General features: G+C 40.8%; 1 protein-coding gene across 2 annotated transcripts in view; it reads left to right on the forward strand.

The window, feature by feature from the left end:
* CORO1C (coronin 1C) overlaps positions 1 to 23,687 on the forward strand; it is a 63,555-nt gene that overhangs the window by 31,303 nt on the left and 8,565 nt on the right. For both annotated transcript variants that reach the window (XM_081113648.1, XM_081113649.1), the window contains exons 3-6: positions 12,249 to 12,371; positions 19,157 to 19,286; positions 22,417 to 22,598; positions 23,552 to 23,671. In XM_081113648.1, coding sequence (XP_080969774.1) covers positions 12,249 to 12,371; positions 19,157 to 19,286; positions 22,417 to 22,598; positions 23,552 to 23,671 — 555 coding nt within the window. The remainder of the gene's footprint in view (positions 1 to 12,248; positions 12,372 to 19,156; positions 19,287 to 22,416; positions 22,599 to 23,551; positions 23,672 to 23,687) is intronic.

Consider the following 23,687-nt stretch of genomic DNA (forward strand, 5'->3'; position numbering starts at 1 on the left):
TCATATGACCTAAAAAATATGTTATAAGGTCATACTGTCTTATACATAACTTCAAATTATATTATTGGTTTTCAGGAATGTTAACATTGATGGTGGGTCTAAAGGTGATTTTTATTTTCTTTATAATACCTGTACAAAATGTTTTACAATGAACTTATTACATGTAAAGATGATTTTTAGAAGTATTATCAGTAATACTACCAGAGCATATAAAGAGCTAATTGTGTAAATTTTAGTGAAATCTAAAACCGTACTTTTAAAAAATCATATTCATTCATTCACATACTCATTCCTTAGAAATCACATTCATTCATTCATTCACATACTCATTCCTTAGACATTTGAGCACCTGCTCTGTGCCATGACCTGTGTTGGGTTCTTGCTCTTAAGTTTTAATAACAGTTGGCCTTGATCTTTTCAATGGGGAGCTTTGTGTGTGTTTGAAATGCTCTCACACAGCAATGAGAGATGAGTTCCAACTGAGGCTCAGAAGTCAAGGAAGTCATCACAGAATATTCTATTAGAATTCAGGTTTTCCTGTGTGTAGGACCTAGAGATGAAACAGAAGAGGAGCCCAGCCAATTCCCTAAACTGAGGTACAAGAGATGCTCTGGGTCGGCAAAGAATGAAGTGGGAGCCACATTCTTCCCTCAGATTCCTGGGTCTCTGGGAATTTAGATAGACTTTTCTAGTATTGGAGAAATTGGGATATTTGATTGGAGGGTGATTAAGAGAAGCTGAAGGATAGCTGCTTTTAAGAAATATATATATTCAGAGATGAAGGGAGAGGGAGAGAGAGATAGAAACATTAATGATGAGAGAGAATCATTGATTGGCTGCCTCCTGCACACCTCACACTGGGGATCGAGCCCGCAACCTGGGCATGTGTCCTGACCAGGACTGGAACCATGGCCTCCTGGTTCATAGGTTGTCACTCAATCACTGAGCCGTGCCGGCCGGGCTGAAGGATAGCTTTTTGATAGAAAATCACATTTCTTGGCTTCCCTCTCCCCCATTGTAAATAGTGCAAAATTGGTCTTTTCCGTGATCGTTTTATGGAGGAGAACCAGAATAAGCACTGTTTTACATTTTTTGGATTATTGTTGTAACTGGAACAACATTGCACGTTTCCTCCATATCAGCTTCAGGAAAAGGCAGTAACTTTATGTCATAGTCTTAAAAATGAGACTCCAAAATGACATCAGAATATGCTTAGAGGGTCCCCCACCGAAATGGAGTCTCAGTTTCTGCACATTGTGGTACTGCTGTCATAACTGTTCATTTGCAGAAATTGAAACTCAGATTGAGTGATTGCCCAGAGCTGTGAGTCTTTCATGAATTCGAATTTAGGTCTCTGAATCTTTGTTTGATTTGTACATGTATATTTTTTATTAATATTTTCCCCCTACTGAGTGTGAAAGATTTTGGGGGTGGAGTGGTAGGTATAGAAACTGCAGTCTAATTGACACTTAATTCTTTGCATCTTTCTCTGGGATTAGGGACTTAATCACAAAAACACTGGCTTGTCAGGGCTTTGATTCTTTTAGCTTAGAAAATTGTCTTAAGGCTTGTCTATACCATGTCTTGTGCAGAAACAGCGGCAATGAATGATGAAATCGCAGCAGTTCACATTTCTGAGGTTTTAAGTGCCAGGCACCGTGCTGATAGGTGCCTTCTTTCTTGGACTAATTCAAAAGAAATGGCAGCCTCCCGATGGTGCTTTTACCCAGCACCTGCTGGATTTGCATTGGCTGCATCACCCCCTTACTGTACACTGCTGACAGGCAATTTCCATTCCCACAATTAGCGGCGCTCCATTTGGACAAGGGTAGCAATGCCAGGAGCCCTGTGTACAGATGTGGACTTTGGGTCTGTGGTGGCTTTGGTGTTATGGGCAGGGGTTCATTGTCAGTGTCCTGGAAGGCATGTCCACTGTCTCCTGAAATAGACACTGTCTGATGCCCTGAGCACCTTAAACTGTCAGTTGTATGGGCCCTGAAAGGCTGGGAGGCCGGGTGAGTGTGTTTGTGTGTGTGTTGGGGGGGGGGGGGGAGTTGGAGGAGGCAGGGGGAAGGCACCAGGTGCAGAACAATGACTTCCAAATTATGTCACGAGCTGCCAGCCACACGAGCGAGCGAACCCTACACGGTCTCATTATCACATGAAGTGCCACAGAAGGGCCTTTTCATTTTCTCCCAGTGACTCCGTTTTCCATAGTCTTGCTGTGGAGGGTGGGGTGAGATGGGGGACACTCTACTCAACCTCAGTTAACAATGGTGCACAAAGTCCTGGCAGAAGGAACCTCACAATGTACCCTGGGGCTATTTTTGATTACAGTGAGTGACTGTGACTCAGAGTGTGCCCTGGCAGATGACAGGCTTCCACCCCCCTCCTTCCCCCTCCTCCCCCCTCCCCTGGAGATGAGCAGGCTGCCTGTCCTTTGTGTGTTTCCTTGGCCAGCCTCTCGAACTGCTGCAGTTCACTGATATGTCCACAGCAGCCGGCCCACAGGCTTGACAGGGCTCTGACAGTGGTTTTTACCATATATGGCCATCAGAGCTCTGGGGCTGTCAGCTGGCCAGGATAATTTCCTTCCTTTGCTTTGATTGGCTGCACAGAGGCTCAGAGAACGGTGGGATCTGGGAGTGTGTGGTGAAGGGAAGCCACTGAGTCAAGTGCAAAGAACGTTTAACTCTTTCCTGTTTTTTTGGAGCCTGAGTCTGTGCAGAGCACAAGACAAGTGCTGCCGGCAGAAGCCCTCAGTGCATAAACATGATGGCCCAAGCCTGGAAAAGCAGCGAAGAAAAGGTTCTTGAATGCAGATTACTCTGAAATAGACTCAGGTTTAATGGACAAATTCCTGCAGTCCGGATTTGTCCAGAAGCCAGTATAACCATAGGTAGTAAATTTTCTGTTCTTACCAAGTTGAATATCGGTGTTGGTTAGGGGTGCGACCTGAGTTGAGTGCAGGGAAGGCTGAGCTGGGAGGACCAGTGATGGAGCACGTGTTGGCACTGTCAGAGGAGTGGTGACTTGGGTTTCTTTTCTGGCTGAACTTTAAGTCATGAGTAAATGATACAGGCTACTGAATTGGGTCTCTACTCCTGTCCTCTTGCTTATTTACAGCCGCTGCAAGATGGGAACTGCCACAGCCGTGAAGCCCAAGGCATTTACCTAAAACAGTTGTAATTTTTTTCTGCTTTTCATCCCCACTTCAAGGAGGGTGGATTTTTATTCTGAGGCCTGTGGGCAAACCAGTGTAGTACTGGGATTGGAAGGGGGAGCCCTGGAGTTCATCATTCTCAGAGGGTCCCAGGGGAGATGATCTCCAGTGTCATTTGCTCAGTGCAAGGGGTGAGGCAACCAGTTACTCTCCTTTCTAATTTGACACTGGATGCTTTGTTTTAATTTTCTATATTTGTACTTACATCAGTAGTTCTTTTGCTTTGAAGCTGAATTTTATTTTGACTTGGTTCTTCTACCTCATCTTGGGTTTCTAGATTTTGTTTGTTCTCAGACCAGAAGTATCATATGAAATTACTTGTCTGCAATGATGAGGTTTTCACTTCATAAATTTTTTTGTTAAGTCAGGAAGTTAGAGAATATAGCTTCTCTGGTCACCATTGGGAATTTAGGCATGGTTAAGGAGATGTTAATTAACTTTTCCACTTTTTTGCTTTCTGATAATAAAATATCCATCGTTTTAGAGTAACTTCTCTCAGGTTTTTACAACTGAGACAGTTGTAAAGAGGACACTTGATGGCAAAATGATTTGCTTGTCATTTCACTGTGCCCATAAAGACCTTTTTTTTTTTTTACTCACAGGCAGGCGCGGTCTCTGCAGACCCACACTGCCCCTCCCTGGCAGCTTTAGTGCTTAGCTTACCTTACGGGACTGGGTAATCTCATCTGTGTTTTATTTCAGAGCACCTTCTCTTAGGTTGATGTTTCTGGTTCATTTAAAGTAAAACCTCCTCAGAATGTTTTATTCCTGGGCTATGAGCTGTCACTTTCAGAGACCAGCCTGTCAACAAGTCATATATTGTGTGCGCCAGTCCTTATGGTCTGCTGCAGAAGCCCCGGTTTCGTCTGGGCTACTTCTCCCCTGTCTTGGGACCACAGTCACTATAGCTCCTCCCTGTGGGGCAACAGGGCATTAAGAGTTTTCAACAGAACACATATCCACATAAATAATACTGTTACAAGAAAAAGGAAGTTGAATAAAAAGGAAAACCCACTTCAATAGACATCCTTTTTTGACTCCTTTGAACTTTGCACATTGTGAATGGAGCCCTTATGCCTGGGCTGGAAACTTTTCCTGTGCTTCCGAGCACGTGTTTGACTTACCATTTTCCTTGCTGAGAGTTAAAAAATTCTTCCTGTATTACTTCAAGGCCAGTAATGAGTTATTATCAATGTCTTTGAAAAGATCTTTTAATTTAGGGATATTATGATAAAGTTCTTGAAATTTGGGCACATGAAGTGATTTTGATTAGCATTTTTTCCTAAAATGAAAACTTTTATGATTATAAAGTGGGGATAAACAGTGGAAAGTCTTTATACCTTGTTCCTTGCATTAGGTTGGGGTAGGGCTGTTTAAGCCCTTACATCAGAGGGTGGTATAATCAATCTGTATAATCTGTATAATAAGAACAGGTTATAATAATCCTATATAATAAAAGGGTAATATGCAAATAGACCAAATGGCAGACCAACCAACCAACCAATCAAAGCGTAATATGTTAATGGTATGCTAAGGATGCTCAACTGCTCACTATGACGTGCACTGACCACCAGGGGGCAGACAGTTAACTATGATGTGCACTGACCACCAGGGGGCAGATGCTTGACCCGTAGGTTAGCTTGCTGCTGGGGTCCGGCCAATCGGAACTGAGTGAGATGAGCCGGACACGCCCTGGAGCCCTCCTGCGGTTCCTCCCAGGATCCGGCAACAGTGGGGTCCCTCAGCCTGGCCTGCGCCCTCTTGCAATCCAGGACCCTTCAGGGGATGTTGGAGAGCTGGTTTCAAGCCTGGTGAGCACTGCTGTGGCAGCACGAGCCTCTCCCGATCTGGACTGATTGGGCGTGAGCCACCCAGAGGGACCCCACCTGTGTATGAATTCGTGCACTGGGCCTCTAGTGGATTATAAAATGGCTGGATACTAAGATGACAGTAGATTAGAAGTTGGAAAAGTACTGGGAAGCTGCCTGTGCTGGACTAGATAAGGGAGACACTATAGAGAGCAACCAGAACCCAGCATCCTGGAAGAGCTTGGGATTCTATGATTGAACTCCAGAATGTAAACTAGAAAGAAATCATATGTGGACTACCTTGAGCATCTTAAAAGGAATTACTTGATTTGACTGATAAAATTAATGTGTGTCACCTTTTATCACCATAGGAGTTTACTAGGTTTATGAAAACATGTTAGTTATGAGAAAGACTAAGCTTGCTGGGTAGTGTTCTATGGCTTTAACAATATGTTACATTTTCAATGAACCAGTAATTATTAGGTTGATTTTCCTTAGCACCAGTTTGGTAGCTTCTTCAACCTAATACTGCACAAGCTAAAGTGTGGATCGAAAACAATTATCATCTGAGGGGCCACTCTCAATATGAAGAAATAATTATTCTGGCCTGGCCGGTGTGACTCAGTGGTTGAGCATTGACCTGTGAACCAGGAGATCATGGTTCGATTCCTGGTCAGGGCACACACCTGGGCTGCATGCAGCTCAATCCCCAGTAAGGGGCATGCAGGAGGCAGCCGATCAGTGGTTCTCATTATATAATGCATAGGTCATATCAGAAGCATCCCAATGGTAAATTTTGAGAATTTGATAATGTTATAATGTCTGCAGGTACATCTGTAATACGCCATTAGTTGTTTTCTTTTTAAACCACATCATAGAGTGGAACTCCTTTATAGAAACGTATCTGTGAGATTTCTGTTCATGTTTGTTAGTATGTATTTAGAATGTGCTGATTGAGCAGTACTGGCCTTGGCATGTAGGAGGAGCATACCTCTTAAGTATGAATCGTTTGAAATGAGGTGTGAAAAATAGGACATACTGTTAGGTGTAAGTGGAAGCAGTGGTTGTTTTCCATTGATATTGATGGCAATTATCCTTACAACTAGAATTATGAATTAGTTGGATTTTGTATGTCTAAGGAGGAATGTTTTTGCAAAGTCGTTGAAATTTACACACATTCCTTCTTAGAGCAGTTGATCAAGTTATGTACTAACTGATGCTTAAATTTTTATTTCATTCATCACCACCCCCTCCCCCCTTTAAAAAATAAAAAAGACCATTGGTCGAAAGTGTTGCCTAACTCTGTAAGTTTAGTTGAAGCCTCAGTCTCCAGGAGCTCTGCTGAGTTTTATCTTGCCGCTTTGAAATGTTTGAGGACTTTCCCCAAACCTAAAGTAAATGATAGTGCTGGTGTCTAGGAGGTTTTCTGCCACTGTGAGGGTTGCTGGCTGGAGCACGTCAAAGCCATCAGCCTCCGCTTGGGCCAGCCACATGGAAATTGTGTTGTCACACTTCTCTCTTGTGCCAGCTGTACACACACTTTGAAGGTGGAATTTTCCCTGGGGCTCATGTTGCTTGGCCCCTGGCAGGCCACTGGATCTTGTAGATAAAGTCTGTAAGCTAGTGCCCTGACCTATTTCACTAATGTCCCCGAATTTTGAATTGGACTCTGGGCCAAAGCCTGAAGGGAACTTGGGGTTGGTCATTTTTTCCACTTGAGTTGACTTGCTGGTAATTCCCACCATTTGGAATTGTAGCTAAAGACGTACAATAAAAGGTCTATGGCATGTGATTAGGACTAGTAAGTAATTAATAAATAAAAAGCTTTGTTTAAAATGGGAGGTCTAAGTGGCTTACTGACAATTCTCAGCTAAATATTCAATTCCATGCTAGAAAAGTAGTGCTGTTCTAGATGATGCAACTGAGGAGACATATCCCTAATGAATCAGTGGACTCATTTGTTAGTAAATGAAATTATTTTATATATAAGCCTTGGAAAATTGATGGGTAGTTCTTAAAATAAATCACCATTTAATAAAAAAAATTAAGGCACTTAAAAACAGGCATTAAATTCTTGTAAATCTTCCTTCCAGCCTCCGCATTCATTTAAATTTGCTGTTCAGAGGTGCAGGTAAGCTGTGTATGTCACCATGACTTCCGTGGATGTGTTTGTGAATGGTCCTTCACAGTCTAGCAAATTAGACATGGATTCCTTGGTTTATTCACTGGATGATAAATGAGGATGTGTCATGGGTATGAATGAGAAATGCATTCTCATTTAGATCCTAGTGCAAAATGTCTTTCAGAAATGATGTGTTCTCATCTTTACCATATAAGGCCATTATTGTATGGTTTCCTTCAATTTCCGTGTTCTTGAGCTCTCAGCAGTTTATAAGTGCCCAGTTCCACCCTTTTAGTGACATACACATATACTCATTGGGTGAACTATGTTGTGCTTTTTTTTAAAAAAAAAATTATTTTGTTATGGATAAGAATGTGTGTTCTTGATTGTGTGTTGTGAACATACTGTATGTAAAATATCAGTGTAGATTTAAAATGCCAATTTTCTCACACTTTCATCTTTTTTTCTGTTCCTTTATCACTATCAGACATTTAGTCAATTCCCTTTCTGTTATGCTTCGATATGATGCCTACTTACCCTGTTTTTTTATTGTAAGGATTTGTGATGATGTCACAACCAGAGGAAGCAGCTGTTTGTAGGATATAATTTTTTATTAACTCCTTGTTTCTGATAACCAGCTGCCAATAATTTCAGCATTACTTTAGTGCCTTTTTCATCTCATGGCTTAGTGGAAATTTTCTTTCCCTATAGAAATCTAGTGATATTTTAGATCCCTACTTTTTTTGCTTTTCTGAGTACACAGTTTCTTTATTTAGAAAAATGGGGATAATAAAGTTCCTATATCATAAAGGTACTTGTGAGAATAAAGATATAAGGGCTTTCAAACAGTTCCTAACATATAACATAAGCACTCTAAAAGTGTTAGTTGTTATTTGTTTTTGATTAGAAAGGAGGGAAGGAAATACGTGGTAGTTGCCCTTTAAATAACATTCAGATTCCGGGCTTAGAGCATGTATGCTATAGACTTGTAGGGGCTGAGTTGGGAATGGCAGAAATGCTTAATACTGCTCAAATATCTTACTTAACTGACAAATACTGGTTATAGCTATTAACTGTTAGCCTGGGTTGCTTAATTTTAACCTAAAAAAGTCATTTAGTAAGCTTCTCAGTATGTAATTAAGAGCAACTCTTAATAGCACTTCCAGATTCCAAAATTGTTTTATGTCTGAGCAAAAGCTCTTCTTAACCCAAATTGAAAAAAAATATGTGGTGTCCTTGGAAGTTCAGAATTCAGTACTTTGCCATCAGGGGTGCCAGATATGGTTTGCTGGGGAGAGCCTAAGAGTGCAAAGACCCAGGGATAAAATAAAACAATTCAGATAGAAAAACTGTTTTCCTTGAGAGTAAAGATTTAAAAATGTAAGGTTAGCCTGACCAGTGTGGCTAAGTGGTTGTGCATCTACCTCTGAACCAGATGGTCACAGTTCATTTCCCCGGTCAGGGCACATGCCTGGGTTGAGGCTCCTTAGTCGAGGGTGTGGAGGAGGCAGCCGATCAATGATTCTTTCTCATCATTGATGTTACTCTCCTTCCCTCTTCCTTCCTCTCTGAAATCAATAAAAATATATATATATTAAAAAGTAAAGCTAGAAACAAGTGTTTCTCAACTTTATTACTATTTTTTAAAAATAGGATACAAATCAAACAAAAAATAAAATAATAGGGCATTCATGTGCTCACAAGATTAAGCAGATGTTAAGATTTTGCCATGTTTGTTTCACATATCTTTTTTGAAAAACAATAAAGCATAACAGATGTAGCTAAGATACCATCCGCCTTTACTTCTTCCTCCTTCCCCAGAGGTAATTGTTTCCTTAAAGTTGCTATGTATCATATTTTGTACTTCTAATACATGTGTATATATCTAAACAGACTGTTATTTTGTGTCTGTTAAACTTTTATATGATACTTACTCCCATACCAAAGGACAGTGAAATTGCTTCTGTTTTCTTTTTTCCACGATTCCCATAGGGCTGCAGTTAATATCCTTCTTGTGCAAAACATGGGGCGTTCCTCTCACAGACCACCTACAAGTGGGCCTGCTGAGGGGTGGGCATCTTCACCTCCCGCTGTTTCCAGATTGCTCTCAAAGAGGGCTGCAGTGGGACAGTCTCTCCTGTGATCAGTTTTTATGAGTTCCTCTTTCCCAGCACACTTGCCAGCACTTATATTAGACTTCCAAATTGTTGCCAATTTTAATAGGTATAAAATGTTACCTCATTGTTTTAATTTGCTGCTCCCTGATGATAGTGAGATGATGTTTTCATATATCTATTGGCTTTTCAGGTTTCCTTCCTTGTGAATTCTCTGCTCATATCACTTGCCCATTATTCTGCTAGGTTGCTGTTGACTTTGTCAGGTCAATATGTTGCATATATATATCTTACCCCAGTCTGCAACTTTCTTCTCACTTGCTTATGGTTTTTGAGAACAACCCACACTGCTGAATTTGGGTTACTTTTTTATGTTTTAGGGAGTTTGCAATAATATTTATAAGTCTTATAGATTTACGTTTCTCCATATACTGTCCTTTGTATCTCGGTGTACATTACTTGTGTAACGAGCTCAGCAGTGCTCCTCTTTTTTCTTTTCTGGGAACATTTGTTTGAATGTTTGGTAAAGTTCACCTGTGAAACCATCTGGCCTAGTGATTTTTGGTATTTAGTCACTGCTTGATTTATGGGGCTGTGTGGAATGATACTTCACTGGTTCTTTTATGCTTATAGGTCTATTCAGGTTTTCTATTTATTGAAAAATTTTGATAAGTTAGATTTTTATCTAGGAGATTGCTTATTTCATCTGGACTTTTAAAATTTATTGGCAAATGTTATTCCTAGTATTTTTATATCATGTAAATTTCTACCAAATCATGTCCCCTTTTTATATCTGGTATTTGTGCCTTTTGTCTTCCATATCTAATTTTGTTGATTCGGTTTATTATTTATTTTCTTTTTGTTACTTTCTTCTCATAATTTTATGTTCTTTGGGTTTATTCTTACATCGTTAATTTTCCGTCTTCTCTCATATACTATGCATTTAAGGCTGTAAATTTTTTCCTAAGATCTGTTTTAGCTATATCCCACAAGCTTTGCTATGTTATTGAGAAGGGTTCCCAGACCCAATTTCTGTGTGTGTGTGTGTAGACTTCTTCACACCAACAAGCAGTTCTCAGACACCAGCAGGGCGCTGGAGCATTCAACTCCATTCTGACACTGGCTTCCCAGAGAGAGCATCACACTCCACAGGTTAAAGGCTCAGTCCTACAAGGCTGATTCCCTCCCCCAACACATACTTCAAGTGCCAGTCAAAGTCCAGGTTGTTACCTGTGCTTCTGACTCACAGTGATGTTCTAAGGGTTTGATTAATTCCCTAGAATGGTTTACAGAACTCAGGAAAACGTCTTTACTCACTAGGTTCCTGATTCATTACAAAGTTTATTGAAGGATACGAATCAACAGCCAGATGAAGAGATACATAGATAAGGTCCCCAACAAAGGCGCTTCTGTCGTTGTGGAGCTTGGGGCATGGCGTAATGGCATGGGAGGTGCTCCCCAAAAGACCAACCAGCTGTCTTCCTAGGTTTTTATGGAGGATTCGTAGTTAGATTGACTAAGTCATTGACCTTTGGCGTTGAGCTCAATCTCCAGCTCCTCTCCCCTCTCCAGAGGTCAGGGAGTGGGACTGAAAGTTTCAAACCACTAATCACATGGTTGGCTCTTCTGACTGCTAGCTGCCACCCTTGGATGGGATCCAAAAGTCACCTCATTAGCATACAAAAGACATCTTTATCACTCTCAACACTTAGGAAATTTTAAGAGTTTTAGGAGCTGTGAACCAGGAGCTATAGATGAAGATCAAATATCTTATAAATCACAATATGGCAGTCATGTATTTATTGATCAGTTTAAACATCTGTTGGCTATTATAATTTTCTGTTTGAATTATTTAGTAAATTTAAAATATTTTAGATGCATTGGAGATTTTTGGTTTATATTTTTCTGTTTTTAATTGCATTCCATTGTACTCAGAACATGCTCTACAGGATATTGATTCCGTGGTATTTTTTGAGATTTGCTTTGTGGTGTCCTAATACTGCCAAGAATCCTGCCCCAGTCCCCAGTGTTGTGATGTCTTGCCATAACAAGAGCAGCAGCAACAACAAAAGGGTTCAGTTTTGGGTGGCAGTGATTCCTTTTTGTTCACCAGCTGTTAAAGCTGGTAAGAACCTCAGCATGGACTAACGTTAACTTGTTTGAAAAAGGAAGTAGCTTTTGAACACCTGTTGTTACAGCATCATTTGTTCTGGTTAATACAGAAATGGTCTAAGCCAGGTTGGCTTGTTTGATTCAAATGTGTACCATGAGCAAATTGTGACGGTTACTTATGACCAACATTAAAAACTGTAGTTTTTAACCAATGGACATGGACACTGGGGCAGTGGGGGCTTGTCCTGAGGGGAGGGACCGGTGGGGAGGGGGTCAATGGGGAGAAAGGAGACATATGTAATACTTTAAATAAAAAAGCCTATATTCTTAATGAGATGTAGAACTGGATAATGGATAAGGTCTAAGCTTATGTTAATTTAATTACATTGTTCGGCTGGCATTTCTTGATTGAAGACGGGTGAGAGATAGACAGTAAAACATAGTATGTCCTTGAGCCCTTAAGCAATAGCTAAAAAGTTTATTTTTATTACCCAATGTTGCTTGCTAATTTTATTGCCTTAACTTTGCTGTTCATTTCCAATACTTTAATTTTTATATTTAAGAATATTAACTTACTATATTAAAAGTTATATTTTGCATTTTGAGTAATATCAAGTTTTTTATAGTAGAAACATGTATAATTTATATTTGGCTATCATAGAAAAACACTTTGGCTTTAAAAGACTTTTGTATTCTCTTTTGGTATGTCTATTAATGCAGTTGATTAAACTCTTTGTAGTACTAGAAATTTTGATCTTTAATAGACCATTGAGAGTTTTGGGTGGAGGTGATAAAGGAGAAATGGGTCTGAGAAAACAAACTCTGTGGCGTTGACGTTACATAATAAATTTGCTTCTCTCTACTTTCAGACTGGTCGAATTGACAAATCCTACCCTACAGTATGCGGCCACACAGGACCAGTGCTTGACATAGATTGGTGCCCACATAATGATCAGGTCATTGCCAGCGGTTCAGAGGACTGCACGGTTATGGTAAGCTCCCAGGGTGTGGCGTAAGATTCACCGACTGCTTGCAAAAACTGTGTGTGTGTGTGTGTGTGTGTGTGTGTGTGTGTGTGTGTGTGTTTAGATGCTTGAAAAGCACAAAATCATAGCAGTTTTGATTGTCCATTGTATTATATAGGATTTAGTGACATTAAAAGTTTAATGACAGATAAGGCTTTTACAAGAGGTTGTACTATGTTATCTTTTTTCTTCTTTTGTATGAGTGTGTGTTTGCACGTGGTTATTGACAGTTCTGTGGGAAGATTTTAGAGAAACTGAAATGAGTTTCCTATAGTTCTGTGAATGCCATTGGACCACATGACCTCTCTTCTCTCCCCAAAAAGAGAGAAAAAACTGTTACTAAGAATTGTACATTACAGTGAAATAAGATCCCAAAGGTTATACAGATAAAAAAGGGGTATGGAACAGATACTGAGAGGTAGTAAAGAGTTTTTGCAAGTGTTTCTTTCTAAGCTAACATCAGACGGTGTGTTCTGTCTCGTGGACCCTGGTTAAGAAAGCCCTTTCTGTGCAGCAGTGAAAACGTTTTGAAAGGTTTTTAAAGTAAGTTCTATATTTTTCCTCATTTGGATTCCAAAAGTAGATTACATATGAAATAAGGCTTTGAGGTACTTTTTAAAAATATTAATTTGAGAGAGAGAGGGAAGGAGAGAAATATCGACTGGTTGCCTCCAGAACACACCCCAACCACCAGGGATCAAACCCAAAACTTAGGTATGTACCCTGACCAGGAATTGAACCAGCAACCCTTTGGTGCACGGGATGACGCTCCAACCAACAGAGCCACCTGGCCAGGGTTGGTGTACTTTTAATATAAAGCTTCTTGTTCTTGATTATGATCTTAAGATCGTAATTGGTTTGGATCAATTTTTAATCTTAGCCCAAAAGGTTAGACATAGTACAGAAGGGAAGTACTGAAGTAAGTACTGAAACAGGTGAGTGTAGTAACTGATCAAGTTGCAAGCAGTCTCAGATTCATCAAGTGGGGAGCTGAGAGAACCCCTACTGTTACTTCCCTCTCCATTTTCTGTGGACTGAACCAGATTTAGTAACATTGTTTGGAAGCCTTTATTTTTATTTATTTATTTTTTTAAAATATATTTTATTGATTTTTTACAGAGAGAAAGGGAGAGAGATAGAGTCAGAAACATCGATGAGAGAGAAACATCGATCAGCCGCCTCCTGCACATCTCCCACTGGGGATATGCCCGCAACCCAGGCACACGCCCCTGACCGGAACCAAACCCGGGACCCTTCAGTCCGCAGGCCGACGCTCCATCCACTGAGCCAAACCAGTTTCGGCTGGAAGCCTTTATTAATTAAAATTATTTTACATAAACACACATTAAGTCCAGAACTGTGACATTTAAACATTTACTCATTTTCACTCATGGACTTTTGGCTGAGGATAACTCCTGCGATCTCATAATTTTGGCAGCCAAAGCATATTAAAGAAATATGCTGCTGTTAAAAGGAATTGTTCTTTTTAATGTTCCCTGCTAAGTTGATCATTTTAATGGCCACAGACATTTTGCTGAGGGGAGAAGAACAGTATTTCGACCTAATGCCAAAATCTTAAATCTTAACCTCTCTTGATCCACCTCTTTCTGTTGTCAGCATTATTGGTCATGTTGTCCCTTAAAAAAAAAAACTTTTGTATTATGAAACACACTAAAGTCGAATGAATTCAGTTACGTGAATTAAGTGATTTATTACAAAGGGAATACCCGCTTGTTTTTGATAGCTCCCTTACTATTTGGTGTGTTAAGGTGTTCTAGCTCATCATGGACATCCTTTGCCCCACACCTCAAATCAGCTATTTCTCTCAGAAGTTCTGATTTCTTTTAATGGAAAATGGTATTTCTAGGTCACAATCTGGGTGCCAGGGGTGCTGATTGTTACCATGGTGATTATTGTTTTTAAGATTTTGCTATTGTAATAACTATGAATGATGTCAGGTGAGTAGTAGACTTACTGGGAGGAGGGAGAACCTCATAAGTTATATAAAATATCTACTACTGTATGCTGTACACATGAAACTAATATTAAATGTCAACTGTAATTAAAAAATTAAAAAAAGATTGTAGTAAATGGAGCTAGAATATACATATATATTTAAAGATGTGGTAACTTTTGACTTCATCTTAATATTTCTAGTTTAAATTCAGGGCTATAGAGTTTTTAATCTAACCTCTTTAATATTACATTTCTGTATCCTTTCTTCCACACTGAGAATTCGGGTTCTCATGGATTCAAAGGATGAATTAAAATATCCTAATCTATCTCATTTGCTTTTTCACAGTATATATACGGTAATCTCAGATGCATTTAAGGTAGTGCTTTCAATGGACTACTATTTGAAGTGATGTTTTATACCAGCAAATGCAATTATACAAACCTTCCTCCGAGAAACTATCCTTAACTCCTAGGTTTTCCATATTTTTGGTACTGTTGAGTTTTTTCCTCCAGCAATAGCTTCTTATAGAGAGTTTTAGAGAATATGGCTACTGGTATTATACTTGGGAAAATTTTAGCTCCACGAAAAGAATAATGCTTTAAATAATACAAAGAGCAGCCAAATTAAGTTTTGTGAATGGTGTTGATTTGACATTGTCCCTTATCTGCAGGGTAGTAATCAAACACAAATTTTAAAGACAGCTAATTTAGCAAGGTTGCATGATTGTTTCTGGGAGAGAGAAAGTTTGAAGGCATAGTTAGGTGTCTTATTTGTCTCCAACTAGATGTTCTGAACAGTCACAAATGATTACATTTAAATGAATGCTTTTCCATTCTCCCAAATCAGTCTCATACTTCTGTGGAAATCAACAAAAACAAACCCCCTATTTTATACATTTTTGCTTCTGTTGTAAATTTTCCTAATGCAGTTTTTGTCTTGAAATAAAAATGGAAGTGATGCTGTAGTTGGTGATGAGAGTGAGTTCCTCAGGATTCCTGTCCCTCTGTCCTTCACCAGGGCTTCATGTCATTTCCTTTTTGTACAGATTACATCTGGGCCATTTGCCAGTCGATATTACAGCCTTGGCAAATCAGAACCCTGCTCTCAGTTCTTGATTTTCCCAAAGCTAATGTTGTTCTCAATGTCATGGCTCATTTATGAATGTCATGACTCTGTGCCTCCTACCCAGTGGGGTTAGTGGATCTGTAGGGGATTGTGCTGCTCTGCAGCTGCTACAGAATCTGTAACCTCTTCCTGTCTTTTAAGATTATTTATTTCCTTCATTTTCCCTTTGGAATTGGTTTCCTTAGCTTTTAAAAAATATAGCCTTTGGGGAAATAGCCTTTTTTATGGCTGTAACTCTAGTGCCTAGCCCAGTAGCAAGTTCATGATGGGTGTAAAGTAGGGAAGCAGTGTCTGGAAGCACTTTGTGTGTATGCTCTAAATGTGCACCGTGTTTGCTTGAGAAATAAAACCTTCAAACAAATTGCACTTTAAAATTACTGCTTGAGAGAAGCCTAAGCGTCTTAATTTTCTTTGTTTCTTGTTGGGAATATTTTCTTGAGCTGGCCTTTTTCCATATCCAGAGTTTCACATGTGAAAAGGATGCCGGTGATACAATAGTTGCCGAACATGTGCTTCAAGTTGTTTTTTTCCAGAACCACGATGGGTTTTCACTGGTTGATTCACTTTTTCATCTGGAAGCCTTGGGATTGATTGCGTTTTTCCCTTTCTTTCAAAACAAAACAAGACATTGCCATAGTAATGTGTTACCCAAATACAAAGTTTCAGGAACACATTATTGTTTAAAAACAAAAACAAAAATATCAAGTGGCAGGGGATAAAGCTGATAGCCCTGCTGGGCTGAGGGTTTTTCCTCTCCACTCACTGCATGTCTTTGAAAAAGCTGGTGGGTAGTAGAGCCTGTGTCCACAGAGCAGAGGAAGCTAATGGACCTGCCTGGAGCTCAGAGCTGCCCTCATCGGTGCTGACTGGCCTAGGTGTGAGCTAGACCCTTCATGCAGGAGATATTTTGGATGTAAATTAGACTGTTGGGTACAGTGCTCAATTAACTTGAAGATAAGACTCATTCCAAGAAACTGTCAGACTTAACAATACATGGTGGTCATTGTAACAGCAAGAAAAAGAATCATAAACATATAGTAGGGACTTTTTCTTGCCAAGTGCTGTTTTTAAGCCTTGTTTTGGCCCTGTACGACAGTTTTGTCAAAGGTCACCCTATTGTGTATTTCACATTAAGGTAGTGCTTGGGTATACAAAATGTTTTAGTCCATTTGACCTTTCCAGTAACCCCTGAGGAAGCAGAGCTGATGCTGTCTCCAGGATCAAACAAGGAAATTGAGGCTCCACGAAGTGAAGTCCCTTTTTCATGCTAGTATGGCCAGTTAGCGTCCCATCTGTGACATCCAGGCCAGTGCCCTTTCTTCCACACCAGGCTGCGTCCCATTTGCCCACAAGAATACTAAGCATGTACCCAGTGGCAGTCTGCTCTTTGTTGTCCTGCTGCTGCAGAAGGCATGGTCCCTTCAGTCCAAACTGGAAGTCCCAGGCCCGGAAGCAGCAGACAGTCCTAAAAAGGGCAGAGAGCCCCATAATGACAGGCCTATGAGTAGGGCCAGTGGGCACCAACCAACGGGTGTGTACGCTTCGTGTGGAAAGACTTACAGCTCTGCCGGCTCTTTTCCACAGTCCACAATGGAGAACAGCACCACCTTTATTTACCAGCAGAGGCAAGAGTTCCGTCGTCTTTTTCATTTAGTTTTACAGGCTTTTCCAGTCACTTTCTCCTCCCGCTGTAAAGCCTCGTGTCTGTGCTGTCTTTGTTACTCTGACCTTTTTCTTGTCAGTCACTCAGCCAGCCTCCTGGGGCATTCACTTTTTAGAAGAGTGCTATATGCATCTGTGTTTTTTATTTTGAAACTGGATACTTGATTTCCTTCCTTCCTTTTTTCCTTCTTCCTTCTGTCACCTCACTCCTTTCATCCTTACAGGTCATCTCCCTAGGAAGCCTTCTTGGATATACCAAACTTGAACAGCAAGAAGGTGACCTCATGACTTTATATTTTCATTCAGCACTTAGCTTATGCCAGCATACCCTTGGTCACATACACTTTGCGGTTTCCTTGTAATAACAGTAGTTACTATCTATTCAGAGCCTGCCTTAATGCCAGGCATTATTCTAAACGCTTTAGATTCATATTCCCACATTGGTCCTCAAAACAACAAGTGAGGGCAGGTTTATTATAGGTGAGGAGACTTAAGGCCCAGACAGGTTAGTGAATGTTCCCAAGGTCATACAGCTGATACATAGCCAAGCCAGGGATTGGACAGTCCGTTGTAGTTCAGGAGCCCATGTTCTAAAGTACTGCGTTCTCCTGTCTCTAATTTGGAGGGCACTGCTTGTACGCCAGGCACTGTTCTAAGGACCTTATTACCTCATTTAACCCTCACAGCAGTCCTAGGAAGTGTAGGCACTGATGTTGCCTCTGTGCACAGTGACGCTGAGTTGTTTGCCCAGGACTCTCATGGTAAGTGGCCCAAACAAGATTTGAACGAGGGTCTGTTTGGCTCCAGAGCACGGGCTCCAACCCTCTACATCATATGCCTGTCTTTGCTGACTTTGGCTTTCAGTCTTACAGAAGTCTCTACTTTTCTCAGCCTTTCCCCCACTGCCTGGTAATGGGCTGCCTCATAGTGGCTGCTCAAGACATGTGTTGCCTACCTCACTCAGCCCCCTCCCCTGCCTAGCCCTCCCCACACTATTGTCTGTGTCCATGGGCTATGCATATATGCTCTTTAGCTAATCCCTTCACCTTCCTTTAGCCCCCCAACCCCCTCCCTCTGACATTTGTCAATCTATTCCACGTATCCGTGCTTCTGGTTCTATTTTGTTCAATCAGTTTATTTTGTTCATTATAATCCACATATTAGTGAGATCATATGGTATTTTGTCTTTCTCTGACTGACTTATTTGTCCAGGTCTAACATGCTGTCACAAAGGGTTAAAAGTTCCTTCTAATGAGAAAAAAGGAAATGTGTTGCATGAATCTTTTGTTAAAGGTAGTAAAATGGGTTAGGTGCCTGTATTAAACGCATAAATCTAGTTGAAGGAACCATTGAATCTGCCAGAAGTAACATATAGAAGGAACAGAGTTTCCTTATTTTAAAAATTTTATAATAAATGTTTTGCTTCATCATTAAAATTTCCCCGCCATCCAAGGAGAAGATGGTGCAGAGGCTAGAGAAAGGGCAAGGTGAAGTCCCATGGTGAGCTCTGCTTCCGCTTTAATATTTAAGCTGGAAATGCTGATTATCACCAAAGCCTCCCATCACTCTGCTTCATTAGGGACTAGGGAAACACACTATTGCATCGTGGTCTGTCAGGCACAGAGGTTTTGCAATCCTTGCAAGAAAACCCAGCAGCCCATGGGTATGGTGCCATCTGGAGATGGCAGATGGTATTACTACTTTCAGTTCTAAGCCTAGGTCAGAATTCATCTTGCAGAATGCATTTCCTGTTGAGTCACTGAAGTCTCATTTCATTTGTTTCCCTTGCTGACTTCATGCTTTGATCAAATTAGTAGTCATTTTCTGTTCGTTCTGACCTTTAATATCTTGTTAAATTTTAAAAACAACTGTACACAGTCATTTCATATTATTCTGCATTTTATCCAAAGACCATTGTATGTTCTGTTTATGCAGAGCAAGTCTTCAAACCAGATGATCACAGGAAATGTGATATTGAAAGATGGGTCCTCTTTCTCTTTTCCAACAGGTGTGGCAGATTCCAGAAAATGGACTCACCCTTTCCCTGACCGAACCTGTGGTGATTTTAGAAGGCCACTCAAAGAGAGTTGGCATCGTAGCCTGGCACCCGACAGCCCGTAACGTGCTTCTTAGTGCAGGTAGGAGCTAAGCAGTCCCCTTCCCCCATTGTCATCGCTTCTTGTGGCCCTTTTTGTGGAGAGGAGCAGCAAATGCCTTTAACTCTGTGCTAAACTGTGTGAAGCAGATCATTAGGAATCCATGAGGAGGTGCAGAGACGCAATGGCTCCCTGGCCTGTACGTGCGCATGTGTTCAGGCTACTTTGACAGTTGGTGGAAGATACAGACTTCCTGCTTAGAAAAATGAACAGATACATACTTATTTGCCTGTGATTTCAGCAGATTCATTATTCCTGCTGGGGCCCTCCGTGGACCACAGTTTTAGTTATTCTTGATCTAGTAGCAGGAACACAGATGGGAACCAGGAGCCCTAGGTTCCGGCCCCGGTGTTGCTGCCAACTTTAGGGTGATCTTATCAGCCAAGTATTCTTCTTCCTTTTAAGGAATACTGTCATTGTTCTCTTTATACAAGTAGTCGTGTATGTTATATAGATTACCTAGAAACAAAAGGAAGAAAAGAAAAATCTATAATCCCACCAACCCAGAGGGAACGTCATTATTACCATTTTGGTGTTTCTTTCCAGAAGATACTTCTGTGCACACACGTAAATGATTTTAAACATGAAGATGGGTTCAGAAACTTGCATATATGGTCTTTTTCACATGCTGTTAAATGTTCTTAGGATATTTTTAATGACTCCATTAATAGTCCATTGTCTGGACTATTTAAACCTCAGTTGTTTAAATCAGCCCTTTATTTTTTGATAGTGAGGTTGTTCTTGATTTTTCACTGTTAAGCCACTTTCAATTTCAAGTTTTATTTACAGAAATCTGTTTCTTTGTAAAAAATCTGAGATTTTTTTTCTTCTTTTATAGAAGCAATAGAAAGGACAAGAGGAAGCTTTGTGGGGTGATGGGAATGTCATATCTTGATTGTGATGGTGGCTACACAAATATATATACTTGTCAAAACTTCATGAGTGATATTTTAAATAAATGTATTGTGTTTGTTGCATGTAAATTATACCTTAATTCCAAAAAAAAAAAAAAAGTTATACTAATGTTAGTGGTAGAATTTTAAAGATCTTTCCCTTTACCAGTGCAAAGGAGGGGGCAGTTCAGTTTTTAGTGGTGATAAAGGATATTTATGGTATACTGAGTTAAATAAAAAGTTTAATGCCAGGTACCTATTGAAACCAAGGACTGCTTTTCAAAAAACACACTACATAGGATTCTCCTTTTTTAAAATCACAATTGACTATACCTGGGAACCCTTCTAGTGTTCTTACTCAGAACCCCAGTCTGATAAGGAGAGAAACCAATTTCAAAGGTGGAATTCCATCATGGGATGTCCTGCTCCTCTTCTTATCGAGGTCACACTTATGGTGTGATCAGCAGAGTGCTCCCCGTGCTCCCCTTACAAGCACAGGAGGATGGTTGGTTGCAGCGTTCTGCACATTTTAAGCTCTACGATCCACCCTCGGTGGCTGCGGTTACCTGTTTGCCTGTGATGAACAAGGCAGAGGAAGGATCAAGTCTCTCCCACAGAGCTCTGCTCCAGCTTTTCACACTGTTGTGCAGTTTTCCCGCCCATTTCCTACTTCTCACTCTTAGGTAACTTTTAGGTGTTCTGGATCTTAGTGGCTCATTTTTCTTAAGTGCTTGCAAATTTGATTTATTGGCAAGAATTTGCTTTCAGGATGTCCATCTCTTTTCTTATTTTTTTTTATCTTTGAAATAATGTCCTGGGAACAGCAAATGATAGTCTTTTTAAAGGGTCTCAGGGACTTGTGGCAGACCCTTGAAGGAAGGATGTTGATGAGCTGTGGGCTTGTGGCCAAGTAAGCAGTGTGGCCTCTTTGAGGACAGTTTCGGAATCCTCATGCCTATGTGACTATACTTTGGGCTTCTCAAATCAGGCTAGTGTTGACCTATTTCTCCCCCTGTTGTGGGCAAATAGTTAGGCCAGACCTTGCATTTTCCTTCCACTTACTGTAATTTGCTTTGCTTTAATCCAAGACCATGTAGTACATTATCGTTGATTTGAATAGCCTGCTCTCCACCATCTTTGTTGAATGTCCCAAACAGTTTTTTAAGCTCTTTATTTTTAGCTCCACTGGAGAAGAAGTAAGCTGTATTTATTCTGATGCTTATTTTACTAGAAAAGGAAACTGATAGCCCAGTTAACTCTTAAAAAAACATAGGCCTTACCCTGGCCAGTGTGGCTCAGTTTGGTTGGGCATCATCCCTTGCACAAAAGGTTGATGGTTTGTTTCCAGTCAGGGCACATGCCTGAGTTTTGGGCTCGATTGGTGGTAAGGGGTGATTGATGTCTCTCTCTTTCTCCCTCCCTCTCTCTCCCTCTCCTATCCTCTCTCTCTAAGATCAACAAAAGAAGATATCTGTCTATTTGTATATATGTATATATGTATATTTGTATATTTGTATATATGTGTATATGTATGTGTATATTTATGAAAGAAAAGGAAACATAGGCCCTGGCCGTGTGGCTCAGTTGGTTGGAGCATCGTCCCATACACCAGAAGGTCGTGGGTTTGATTCCTTGTCAAGGCACATACCTAGGTTCCAGGTTCGATCCCCATTTGGGGAGCATACTGGAGGCAACCTATCGATGTTACTCTTTCTTTCTTTCTTTCTTTCTTTCTTTCTTTCTTTCTTTCTTTCTTTCTTTCTTTCTTTCTTTCTTTCTTTCTTCCTTCCTTCCTTCCTTCCTTCCTTCCTTCCTTCCTTCCTTCCTTCCTCTCTCTCTCTCTCTCTCTCTCTCTCTCTCTCTCTCTCTCTCTCTTTTTCTCTTTCCCCTTCTCTCTCTAAAGTCAATAAAAACATATCCTCTGGTGAGGATTAAAAAACGCAAACAGAAAAGATGGCATTCTATTTTTTTGTAGTTCTTAGTTTTGTTTGGTTGTTTTTATTTGTTTCATACAAACCCAAACTTAACAAACTGTATTTTTACTTTAACGCTGATTTCTTTTATACAAATTTCTTCTTTGTCACTTTCTTTGTTAAAACTACCTGTAAGTAGGGCCTCTTGTCAGCACCTTCCTTTCAATGCATGTCTTTGTAGTTTCCACAAATGTGCCATTGTCCAGGCATTTTAATAGCTGGGGACATGGTTGTGCTTGCTCCTAGGCTGTGATAATGCCATCATCATATGGAACGTGGGGACGGGGGAAGCCCTGATAAACTTGGACGATATGCACTCGGACATGATTTACAATGTAAGCTGGAACCGGAATGGCAGTCTCATCTGCACAGCTTCCAAAGACAAGAAAGTGAGAGTAATCGATCCTAGGAAACAAGAGATTGTTGCTGTAAGTATTCTTCAGACAGAAACCCCAGTATTTGTAGCCCTTAGGTGAGTGCGAGCTGTCTGCTTTCTAAGGCAGCCACAGAGGCTGTGCTGCTGGTCAGTGGGCCTTGCTGTGTGCAGATGCCTGTGAATCAGAAAAGGCTGGTGCAGGCTTCTGACTGTCTGCCAGTCACTCTTCTCTTCAGAGTTGTACATTTCTAGCTTTTACCCAAGGCTTATCTCTCACTTGGTAACCATTTTTTCACAAAGAAACAATGTTTGTATCAGTTCACAAGAGTCCTTAAAAGTTGGCAAATGTAGATGAGCTACCCCAAATAGTGAACTGCATTCCTGGCTTAGTACAAAAAATTAATTAATGGATTCCCCACCCTGTTCCACAAATGACTATTAACCCTTTGCAGTCCGATTTTATTTTTGGAATTCAAACAGTCTGGTCCAAATTAATTGACGGGATTGAATGTTGAACTTACTGACAATGCATATAATCGCAGCGGTTTGCGGTGTCAACCTCAGCTCCACGTTGGACCTGCTCACGCCTGGTCTGTCGAGTCAGCCTGGACGTTGGACCGAAAAGGGTTAAAATGTCTCGTAAGGATGCAGCAGGTTATAAACCTCTTGAGAAAAGCATTTGGCAGAGTCCTCTCATGTGTCCTGTTTTTGCAGCACATGGACATGGGTTGGCAGCGGGGCAGCTGGAAGGAATGAGGCTATTGAGTCAAGTCCTGACACTTGCTAACTTAAGCTGAGGGACCTTAACCAAATCACTTAGTGTCACTTTGTTTCCTCCTCTGAGGAGGGGAGCTGGTTATTAATGAGACACACGCACGTACCAGTTAACGTGAATGGCGTGCGGGGTGCGGTTGGGTTTGGTGCATGGGCCCCTATGCTCCCACCTCCCCTTCCTTTCTGCAGTTTGAATGTGTGTAATGTGCCTCTTTGCTCTCTCTTCTGCAGGAGAAGGAGAAAGCGCACGAAGGAGCACGACCCATGAGAGCCATCTTTCTGGCTGATGGTAATGTCTTCACCACTGGTTTCAGCCGCATGAGCGAGCGGCAGCTGGCGCTCTGGAACCCGGTACGCCCTTCCCAGC

This window comes from Myotis nattereri (genome assembly GCF_964212035.1).
Source record: "Myotis nattereri genome assembly, chromosome: 19".
Lineage (NCBI taxonomy): Eukaryota > Metazoa > Chordata > Mammalia > Chiroptera > Vespertilionidae > Myotis > Myotis nattereri.